This window comes from Cetorhinus maximus, chromosome 2 (assembly GCF_964194155.1).
Source record: "Cetorhinus maximus chromosome 2, sCetMax3.hap1.1, whole genome shotgun sequence".
NCBI classification, from domain to species: Eukaryota; Metazoa; Chordata; class Chondrichthyes; order Lamniformes; family Cetorhinidae; genus Cetorhinus; species Cetorhinus maximus.
In genome coordinates, this window is record NC_135880.1 from 13,953,182 (window position 1) to 13,965,068 (window position 11,887).

At 46.9% G+C, this 11,887-nt stretch overlaps 1 protein-coding gene across 3 annotated transcripts in view; it reads right to left on the reverse strand.

Annotated features, from left to right (window-relative positions):
* sh3rf1 (SH3 domain containing ring finger 1) overlaps positions 1–7,085 on the reverse strand; it is a 193,557-nt gene extending 186,472 nt beyond the window's left edge. The window contains exons 1-2 of one of the 3 annotated variants that reach the window (XM_078561317.1): positions 6,799–7,085; positions 5,890–6,436 (exon numbers count right to left, since the gene is read on the reverse strand). In XM_078561317.1, the coding sequence (XP_078417443.1) occupies positions 5,890–6,285 (396 nt within the window). In that variant the 5' untranslated portion in view covers positions 6,286–6,436; positions 6,799–7,085. The remainder of the gene's footprint in view (positions 1–5,889; positions 6,437–6,798) is intronic. The other 2 variants (XM_078561326.1, XM_078561308.1) reach the window with 2 other exon arrangements.
* Between the last annotated feature and the right edge of the window lie 4,802 nt (positions 7,086–11,887).

Consider the following 11,887-nt stretch of genomic DNA (forward strand, 5'->3'; position numbering starts at 1 on the left):
GAAACTCCTAAAACCTACATCTTCATTCAAGCTTTTAGTCTCCTTGAGTGGCTCAGTGCCAAATTTTGTTTGATAACACATCTCCGAAGCCTTTTGAGACATTTTACCATGTTAATGGCACTATCAAAAACGCAAGTTGTAATTGCATCGATTACAAATAGGAGGAACCAAGGATGCAGTGTTGTGGGACATCAGATGGGGAGCAGACAAAGATGGAAGGAGAAACAAGGTGGTCACCAACAAAAGAAATAAAAGTTGCTTTAGGCAAATGGGCATTTGTTAACGTGGAGCCCTGAAGCATTATTTTACTTTTAAGTGTTGCCATTATCTACATAGTTATAAAGAAGTGTTTAGAAATAGGAGACAAATCTGTCCTCTGTGGGTCTGAGAAGGACACTTACTGCTTCACATTAGTCTGTACAGTGAGCAATTCAATCATTATTTCCCTCAGAGCAGGATAAGCAATATTGACTGTTAGCCTCATGACAGCCTAACAATTACTGAAGCCGCAGGGTAAAATGTTTATTCCATTTAATCTATTTTTACGATAGATTTTTTTCACTAAAAGTCACCGCCAATACTCAATTCAGACAGACAACTCCACAGTACGTTGTTGCAGTAGCTTATGTTATAATACTGTTCATGCTACTTCTTCCTTTTTGGATGGGCAGGTCTCAGGTTAGTTCCCCCCATTACTTGCACTGTTCAGTAAAGATTTTTTTAAAATCTGAGCAAGTGGAGAAAATGACAGATCTACAAATGTAGGTGAATATACTCTGGAGTGAAATCCATGGTTGTGTTTAAAAAGTAGGAGTCTCAGATGCAGAGCCAAAACAAAACATTCTAAGAACTAAAATTCAAAGGTATTGATTTCCATATATTTCAAAAAACAACTTTATCCAGCTATGCTCTGATTTTGCCAGGATCACACACCATATTCTTCCAGTAAGGAGATTGTTTACATGACTCAAGATTTCCATTGTTTATGCAGTGAAGAACGATGGACTGAGCCTCGCACATCAACAGAAACCAGTGCCCTTGGTAGTAAATTTATTTACACAACTGCCTCATGACCTCTTGAAAGAGCTGAACACTTTCCTGAATGGTTTTGTCTCACAAACCTTTTGTACAATGCATGCAGCCAGGTTTGCTACCTGTAAAAGTATGCAGCTAGCTTTATTGCTTTAAAGTCTCTTCAAATACCTCCACCATCCAGCAATTTTAAGCCACTCACTGCAGCCAAACATGTGGATTTCAGTTTCAAAGTCAGCAGTGCTCAGCCGACCAACCAGATCATCACGGGATGCTTGACTGCAACTTTTTTGTAAGAATGCTATTCTCCCAAATGAATTTGACGTCTTCAATGTTACATCAAGTTTGATGGCTTTCTGAATGAATGGATTTCTCTGTGTGGTCCTGAGGGCCCAGTTTCAATTCCTGATCTTTGCCTACAACTGCGGAAATACTATATTTGACTTCTGTTCCCCTAGGATCTTGTGGGGTGAGGGGGAAAGGAAGCAGGTTCCTCAGTCACTGCATGGTCAGGTATGCTGGAAATTGTGTCAGCACCTGAACACAGGGATGAGCCTCTGCTATGATGCCACTGTCACCTCCCCCGCCCCCATGATTGGACAATGATACGTACAGAAATACACTTCAATCCTTTTCCATTGGAAGAGGTAATACATATTAAATAAATATGCATACTTGAAGTAAACTGAAAAACATTTCCGATTCATTACCAAGGCCATCTATATCCACCTCCACAACATCACTGGTCTCTGACCCTGTCTCAGCTCACCTGCTACTGAAACGCTTGGCCATGCCTTGGTTATGTCTAAACTTGACTATTCCCAATGCTCTCCTGCCCAGCATCCCACCATTCACATTCTAAACATGAACTCATCCAAAACTCAGCTGCTCACGTCTTAAATTATGCCAAGTCCCGTGAACCCATGCCCTGTGTGCACTGACGTACATTGTCTCCCAAGCTGCAAAGCCTCAATCTTAATATTCTCATCCTTGTTGTCATATCCATCCATGGCCTCCCCACTCCTTGTCTTTAACCTCCTCCAGTCCACAACCTTCAGAACTCTGTTGTCCTTCAATATCATCCTCGTGCATCCCTCATTTTTGTCTCTCCACCACTGGCAGCCATGCCATCAGCTGCGTAGGCCCAAGTACAGGGATTTCCTCCTAAATCTCTCTGCCTCTTATTTTTATCTCCTCCTTTAAGATGCTCCTTAAAACCTACCTCCTTGTCTGAGCTTTCGGTCTCCTGTCCTCTGACCTCATGTGGCTCGGGGTCAAATTTTGTTTGACAATCACTCCAGAGAAGCACTTTGGGACATTTTGCTACATTAAAGGTGCTCTATAAATACAAGTTGTTGTTGCACAGATGTTTAAAATGTGAATATTTCTTGGAGATTCTGTGCTGCATTGATTCTGAAATAATTAAATTGATATGCAGGCATCTCACAAACACTTCATGTTTGGCAACTATAGCAACAAAACTGAGAATTCCATTTCTAGAAATGTCCTTTCTTAATAATATAAATTCAGGTCGTACCCAAGCAGTCAGCACACCTGCACAAGTTGCCAATAACAGCCACAAAAATATGTCTTGTCTGTCAGTGTTGAACTTTTTTTAAAACAAAAAGGTAAGAAAATGTTCCAAGACCTGAGGGTGAAGATTTTGGCTAAGGTTGAACTGCCACTACTTCCTTTCAATTCATTACCCGGCCTTCCGCTTTGAAGTTAGAATGCCACAGGGAATTCTGAATCATCAGTGGGCCATTTGGACAGATTCAAGCACCTAGCAGATTGCTGAAATCCTAGCTGAGATTTCCAGAAAAAACTACCTGGAATGAATTATTATTACACCTGGTCTCCCATTTTTCCAAGGGAGAATCCTGACAAGTTTCCAACAACAAATTGTGGCACCTAAAAAGGGATTCTTAAATATCACACCAATCTCCAATTTACACTGCTACCCTGCAGCAAACACTGTTACCCTGACTCCCCAAAGCCTGTTCACCATCTACAAGGCACAAGTCAGGAGTGTGATGAAATACTCACCACTTGCCCGGCACTTCATCCACCACATTAAACATTCACTCCCTCCACCAACAACGCATAGTGGCAGCAGTGTGTACCATCTGCAAGATACACTACAGCAATTTACCAAGGCATCTTCGACAACACCTTCCAAACCCGTGACCTCTACCACCTAGAAGGACAAGGGTAGCAGACGCATGGGAACACCACCACCTGGAAGTTCCCCTCCAAACCACACAAAATCCTGACTTGGAAATATATCGCCGTTCCTTCACTGTGGCTGGGTCAAAATCCTGGAAATCCCTCCCTAACAGCACTGTGGGTGTACCTGCACCTCATGGACTGCAGTGTTTCAAGAAGGCAGCTCACCATGCTTCACCTCCAGGTACTGGGCAGAAGCACAAGTGGATCTCCGTTGCTGCTGAAACAGTCAGCAGATAAGTATTATTAGTGACAGTGAGATTCACATGTTTCCCATCTGCTGTGTTTTTTAAAATGCAAAAGCACCGATACACATTATGAAGAGAGCTCCCAAGCAGCCGCACTCAAACACAGAACTGTAATCTCCAAACAGAAATCACTCCACAATTTACATTTGCCCCTGGGATTGCTCTCAGGAGGCCAAAGCACCAAAAATCCCTGATGGTTAAAAAAAAGGAAGAATACAACAACAAGCTTTCAGCAGACATCTTAAAATGCTGAGTCCTCTAGGCTACAATAGCTGAAACTTCCACTGGTGACCTGCAAAACTGCTTGTAAAAGCACATTACTGAATGCTCAATTTCTGCCAAGAAGACAATGTAGTCTAGAAATTATTGTTTGTGATATTAGTGCTCAGGAGCTTTCAAATATTCACATCAACTTACGACACCTGCTATTTTAGCAGAGATGCTGGAAATGAATTGTTGAAAACCACCATTCTGATTGCACCAATACAGGATGCCAACTATTCCCGTGCTCACATTGCCCACAGTTTCTATCTAGGCTTGTTTAAATCGACTGATGCAAACTCAGATTCCACAATACATGCTGATACCCAAGAGAATAAAGTGAACGTTTTCCAGCCATTGGCACAAACGCATTAGGATATGTCCCTACACTCTCTGGATGCCCAGGGAACATTTTCATCAGGGCTAGACAAAGAACTCAGGTATTACACAGGCCAAAGGAATTTTCAAAGTCTGTTTGCACACAATGCTAAGTCTGGGAATGGCACACAAAACAACTTAATTCTGAATTCATCATTTTACCCACAAAAAATGAATGGAGAGGTGCTGTGTTTCTAGAATAAGGTAATGCCAAACTTAGCTGCAAGGTCAGGGGTGCTAAACCCATAGCTCTTTCAGATTAAATTAGGCATGGAGCAATTTGACAGATTTGAAGCTGCACTAAAGCAGGTTCTGATGCAACACTATTGACCCATCTCACTAAAAATTGCAAACCCTGGCACACGTGCATACACTCGAAGAATGAGAGACTGGGTTACTTTCCTCAGGCTAGATCACACATACTGGTTACAATATACATCAACACATCTTATAAACTCTATAACTTTGAAAAAAAGAAATGTTTCTGACAAACATGAACTGCAACAGCAATGAGCATGAACTGGAGTTTAGCAGTATTCAAATGTTGCATGCCTCACATCTTTAACAAATTGCCTCAACACACCGGAGATTGGCAGCTGCAAGCCACGCTCAGGTTTTTACATGAGCTTAAGTGAATAGTTCCTAATGCACTCAGTAGTCTATTAACCATCTGATAGATAGTACCATGAGACACACATATTAACAGTTACTGGGAAGTAGAGCCAGATCAGCAACCTTTGCTGAATTTATGAGTTGCATTTTTTTTTGATTTGGCATTCATAGTTTCACTTAAAACACTTGAATTGCGAATTACATTTCTCTGTGCAAAATAAACAGAAAAACAGTAGCAGCTTATTGATGAACTGATTAGATTAGGTGGGTGGGCGGGGGGTGCATATTTACTATTTAGAACAAGGCTACAACAACTCTGCGAGGGATGGTTTATGTTGAAACTTCAGCAGGAGAGATTTCCACTTCTCAGATTGTCACATCGCAGTATAGACTGGGGCACGAGCTGACTGCAAAGCAAAGCGATCTAATAACGCAAGGTAGCATGGAGGTGTAACACCAGCAAACAATTCATAAAATTCCCAAGAGGATGGGGTGGGGGTGCGGTTGAGGAGGTCCAGCTCATAAACCTTTGGGGTGCAACATAAACAGGCTGGAATTTAATGCAAATGCATGAAACTGCCACTCATGGTCTGTAAACACTTAGATTTTAAAGTTAATGCAAGAGAAGAACTGCACATTTCGCCACGCAAACACAGAATGTTCTCCTGGGCAGAGGAGTTGCAGTGCCAGTTAACTGGTGTAAATAGGGCACTGCCTGGCTTAAAACCATACTGCAGCTAGAATATGCAGCAAATGGCTTGTGGGGACTTCCTGCCCAAAATCTGGCTGTTCAAAATCACACAGTGCTGGAACTAAACCCGACACATATACGCACCAGGACCAGAAATGTGGGTTTGGTAAAGTTAAAAGGTTCATTAATATCAGAGCCCTCTTGAACAAACATTTTGAACCAGCAGTTTTTCTAGTAGAGAAGCATTTCTGAATAATCATTTGTCCAGTTACTTGCAAACGTCTCAAAACACAGGAAGCAAATGTTTACAAGTGACACCTTAATACCAAAATAACGAGGGAATGTTAAAGTTTCAACATGCAAACACTTTCATTCATCGATGTTTTAACTTAATTGTATTCACATTAACGCCTTGCACATGAAGACCAACTGTTAACCTACCCTGACCGGGGGGCTACGTGCCTGCACTCGGTGAATGCTCTGAAGATCCCGCAACGCAGTGCCACAATTGGTGGTAGTAATGGCCCCGTCACCTTGTACCCTGGCAGTACCACTGACATTGTTATTACCGTTGACGCCGCTGCTGCCGGGCCTCCTCGGCCGATGTTTGATACCGTCAAGCAGTCTGACCAGCAAGATATTGGTGGGGAGTTCGTCGACACTGCAGTCCACCAAAGTCCGGCATTCTGGGCAGCGCAGCTCACTCCTGGAGTTCAAGATGCCCTGCAAACACCGCCGGCAGAAGGTGTGCTGGCATGGCAGCACTTTGGCCGTGGCATCCAGTCGCTCTAAGCACACGGGACACTCCAGCAAGTCCAGTAAAATGGATTCGTCCATTCTGTTTCGTTCTGTTTCCAAAGCTTCAGTCCGAGGCAGGTCTCCAAAGGAACCTCATCACAACAAAAGCTCCGCTGAATGATTAGCAACCTGATATCCAGCCAAGCTCGATCACGTCACATCCATTCCCTTTCACTTCAGCTTCAATTAACTATTTCAAATGCAAACAAACATGTGTAAATAGTGGGATACATCAGAATTAACACAGTGTAGAATGCACATTAAGGAACTAGAGCTCCTGGCAAAATCTGGAGGACAAATAAAGTGATTGCTTATTCTCCCCCATTTACTGCAACATGTATAATTTGTTCTTTTTTAAACTTACAACTAAAGATGTCCCCTTTAATACAGAATCTTTTAGCAATAGAATACCAGCACTAGCAAAATGGTTGCAAATATTTTGTCATAACGCAATACTTCCATTTCTTTGTCCAAAAATAAACAAAGGATCGGCATCTTAAAAAACAATATAGTTTACAGGGCTACAGGGAGGGCAACATAAATGGAACTAACTGTTTAGTTCTTTGAGAGAGCCGGCAGAAGCACGATGGACCGAATGGCCTCAATCTGTGCTGTATGATTCTAGGATACACTCTAGAGCAGATCAATCTGACTCGATTAATCAGCTGACGGACTAACACTCGCATGTACAGCAGAAGCTATTTACCCAAGTGAAGGCGATGCGAATGTGTGTCACTGATTAATATCAGGGGTATTTCAAACATTCCGAGAGAGTCTATCACACCCCCACCGTTTCAAAAAAGGTCCAATCAAGTTATTTCTTAACTGCAGCGCTACACAGCAATGACGCCAGGGTAAATTATGCACTCTCCAGTTTGGGAAAACAACCAACCACCCGCAAACCGCCGCAGATTATCCCGCAGAGCTAGTTCAAGCAGCTGAATTTTTATGCAGTTTTAAAACTCTGTGCAGGGGTTATTGCCTGCAGATTATCAGGTAAAAGTACAGAAACGCTGCGGTCATTATTTGGTGATCGTATTTGCAACATCCCAAGGTGGTTCAACATTGAAAATCTCCCAAAGGAGCCTATTTGAACCAAATCCCCATTCATTCTCCCTGTGCTGAGATGCGAGCAGTGAACAGCCATGACTTTGCAAGCGTTGAGTACATTACATCCACGACAGAAAGGAAAACGTTTTACTACCCTAGAGTGTAATTTGGGCAAACTGTATTTTAGGGAGGTGGGGAGAGCAAGAATTTTATCCTGAAAGTATTCTTAAACCCATGGAGTAAAATCACCCACAATCTTCTAGGATTGGGAATTCTGAAAAAAAAATTAAAAGCTTGACACTAACGTGCCCGCTAATCATCGGAAAAGCGCGATTGTGTTTCAATCTGTTCTTTCCTCTCTGGGTCTGACAATCTTTCAGCAGAGCGCTGGAGCTGCCAAAAAGAGCTGTCCCCCGGGATGTGGGGACTCTGATAGATTGGACCTTGTCCCATTCGGATTGCTTTGTCACAGAGAGTTGTATCTCGCTCAATGGCAAATGGTGCGGGCATAAGGGGATTATAACAGGCACACTCAGCCAGCGAGGGCTGTGATCCTCAACTAACATTTTAGCCAAAGGCAGACAACTCTCAGCTACAGTGACTAGGAGGAGGGACTGGGGGGGGGTGGAGGATGAGGTGGGGGAGGGCGAGGGGGGAGATGGAGGGCAGGGGGAGGGTGAAGGGGGTGAAGGGGGGGTGAAGGGGGATCGGGGGGAGTGAAGGGGGATCCCAGGCCGGGGGGGGGGAGGGGGATCGGGGGGAGTGAAGGGGGATCCCAGGCCGGGGGGGGGGGGGGGGTGAAGGGGGATCGTGGGGGTGAAGGGGGATCGTGGGGGGGGGGGGGGGGGGGGTGAAGAGGGATCGGGGGGGTGGAGAACCCAGGCCGGGGGGGAGGGGGTTGAAGGGGGATCGGGGGAGGTGGAGAACCCAGGCCGGGGGGGGTGAAGGGGGATCGGGGGGGTGAAGGGGGATCGGGGGAGGGTGGAGAACCCAGGCCGGGGGGGGGTGTGAAGGGGGATTGGGGGGGGTGAAGGGGGAATCCGGGGGGGGGGGTGAAGGGGATCCGGGGGGGGTGAAGGGGGATTGGGGGGGTGAGGGGGAATCGGGGGTGGGGGTGAAGGGGGATCGGGGAGGTGGAGAACCCAGGCCGGGGGGGGTGAGGGGATCGGGGGGGTGAAGGGGAATCCGGGGGGGGGGGGTGAAGGGGGATCGGGGGGGGGTGAAGGGGGATCGGGGGGGGTGAAGGGGGATCGGGGGGGGGGTGAAGGGGATCGGGGGGCGTGAAGGGGATCGGGGGGTGAAGGGGGATGGGGGGGGTGAAGGGGATCGGGGGGGGTGAAGGGGGATGGGGGGTGAAGGGGGATCGGGGGGGTGAAGGGGGATGGGGGGGTGAAGGGGATCGGGGGGTGAAGGGGGATGGGGGGGTGAAGGGGGATCGGGGGGGGGTGAAGGGGGATCGGGGGGGCGGTGAAGGGGGATCGGGGGGGGGTGAAGGGGATCGGGGGGTGAAGGGGATGGGGGGGGTGAAGGGGGATCGGGGGGGTGAAGGGGGATCGGGGGGGTGAAGGGGGATCCGGGGTGAGGGGGATCGGGGGGGGGTGAAGGGGGATCGGGGGGTGAAGGGGGATCCGGGGGGTGAAGGGGGATCGGGGGGGGGTGAAGGGGGATCCGGGGGGTGAAGGGGGATCGGGGGAAGGGGGATCGGGGGGGGGGTGAAGGGGGATTGGGGGGGGTGAAGGGGGATCGGGGGGGTGAAGGGGGATCGGGGGGGGTGAAGGGGGATCGGGGGGGGGGTGAAGGGGGATCGGGGGGGGGTGAAGGGGGATCGGGGGGGGTGAAGGGGGATCGGGGGGGGTGGGAACCCAGGCGGGGGGGGTGAAGGGAGATGGGGGGGGGGTGGGGTTGGGGAACTCAGGCCGGGGAGGTGCGGGGGGGGGGTGGGGGGGTTGGTCTCCGTTCAACCGCCGCCCCTAATCCCCCTCCCTGTCCGCCCGGGGACCCCTCCTCCGCCCCCCTGACTCTCTCTAACTCGCCTCTCCCTCCCTCACTCACTCTCCGCCCGAGTCCCTCTCCCTCCTCCAGAGACCCTCTCCCTCCCTCACTCCCTCCCTCCCTCACTCACTCCCTCACTCACCCCCTCACTCACCCAGCCAGTCAGTCTCCCTCTCCCTCTCCTCCGCAGCCGCCGCCGTTGCCAGGCCGCCCAGTGAGCCGTGTGCGCAGGCGCTGCGGCCCGAGCCCACGCCTGCGCACTCGGTGCGCGGGGCTTCAGTTGTTGGTGTAACCAGCCCTCCGTTGTTGCTGTATTGGCTGCCTCACTTTCACCCCCAAACTAGTTCAGAAGTTTATGACAATAGTTCAAAGGCAGCTGATATCTGTCTCACCACGCAGTTTGGGGACTCTGACTTTTTCTGTCATATAATTTATCAAATCACAAACCAATTTATAAATGACAGATTGATTATTTTGCTGCAATATCAAAGGTATCCAAGGTATAAACCAAATGTTGGTAGCTGTCCAATCCAATAAACCTCACACACAGGGTGTGAATTTAAAATCCTACAATTTACTGAGAACAACTGCTTTGACAGAGAAAGGGACCCAAAGTGCTTTTCAGAGAGCAATGGATAAATATCACAGAGAAAGAATTGTGAGGAGAGACCAATTCCCAATCACAAGGATGGATCTGAGGATAGTTTTTGTAAAAAGGGAGGGGCAAATCAGGATCCACAGGAAGCCGGAGAGACTGAAGCCAAGTCAAAGAAATAACTTTTTGTACACAAGACAAATGTTCGACAATAAGATTGGTGTTGCAGTGGGTGGCAGATGTTGCCAGGTAAGAAAGGAAGGAGAGATAGCAACAGAAACAAGTGTACAAATGCTCAACAATTTATTTCAATTGGTATGCCCCATGCGTTCTGATGCACTTCCCTCTCTTAGTAAGTATTTAAAGAAAAAAATTAAAGCAAAATAACAAGAAAATAAAAAGTCAGAAATGAAAAGGGGCCATTCGGTCCATCAAAGCCCATTCCCCCACTGATACCTTAAAACATTCAGCATGTTATCCAGTTATGAAGTGAATAAGTCCAATGTTTTGATGTGGTCACCTCACTTTATAAGAACATTAAAAAATTTGGAACAGGAGTAGGCCATTTGGTCTCTTGAGCTTGCTCCTCAATAAGATCATGGCTGATCTTTGACCTTGATTCCACTTTCCTGTCTGATCACCATATCCGTTGATTCTCCAAGAGTACAAAAAGCTATCACGGCCTTGAACATACTCAACTGAGCATCCACAGCCCTTTGGAGAATTTCAAAAATCCATAACCCTTTGAGTAAAGAAATTCTTCCTTATCTCAGTCCTAAATGATCAGCCCCTTATCCTGACACTGTGCCCTCATGTTCTAGGCTCTCCAGCCACAGGAAATAACTCTTTAGGAGATTATTCCAAACATTCATGTACTCATTAGAGTTTAGAAGAATGAGAGGTGACCTTATTGAAACATATAAGATTCTTAGGGGGCTTAACAGGGTAGATGCTGAGAGGTTGTTTCCCCTTGTGGGAGAGTCTAGGACCAGAGGGCATATTCTCAGAGTAAGGGGGCACCCATTTAAAAGAGAGATGGAGGAGGAATTTATTCTCTCAGAGGGTAGTCTGTGGAATTCTTTACCGCAGAGGGCTGTAGAGGTTGGGTCATTAAGTATATTCAAGGCTGAGCTAGACAGATTTTTAATCGGTAAGGGAATCAAGGGTTATGGGGACAAGGCAGGAAAGTGGAGTTGAGGATTATCGGATCAGCCATGATTTCATTGAATGCCAGAGCAGACTCGATGGGCCAACTGGCCTACCTCTGCTCCTACGTCTTATGGTCTTATTTATCACTCTGTTACCGCTACCTGTTCTAAATTTATTTTGTAACAATTTCCATGTAGTATTGATGAGGGTTTACCGCATCGAATGGTTTGTGTGCTCTGACAAGGTTTCTTTTTAATCACCTTCTTTCAGGGTTGTAAAGTTCCTCTTAACTTTGTCTTACAGCTCATCCTTTCACAAAGAACAAAGAAAGAAAAGTACAGCGCAGGAACAGGCCCTTCGGCCCTCCAAGCCTGCGCCGATCATATTGCCCGTCAACTAAAACATTTTGCACTTCCGGGGTCCATATCCCTCTATTCCCATCCTATTCATGTATTTGTCAAGCTGCCTCTTAAACACCACTATCATACCTGCTTCCACCACCTCCTCTGGCAGCGAATTCCAGACATTCACTACCCTCTGCGTAAAAAACTTGCCCCGCACATCTCCTCTATAGTTTTCTCCTCTCACCTTAAATCTATGTCCCCTAGTAATTGACTCTTCCACCCTGGGAAAAAGCTTGTGACTATCTACTCTGTCCATGCCACTCATAATTTTGTAAACTTCTATCAAGTCACCCCTCAATCTCCGTCGCTCTAGTGAAAACAATCCGAGTTTCTCCAACCTCTCCTCATAGCTAATAACCTCCAGACCAGGCAGCATCCTGGTAAATCTCCTCTGCACCCTCTCCAACGCCTCCATATCCTTCTGGTAATGTGGCGACCAGAATTGCACGCA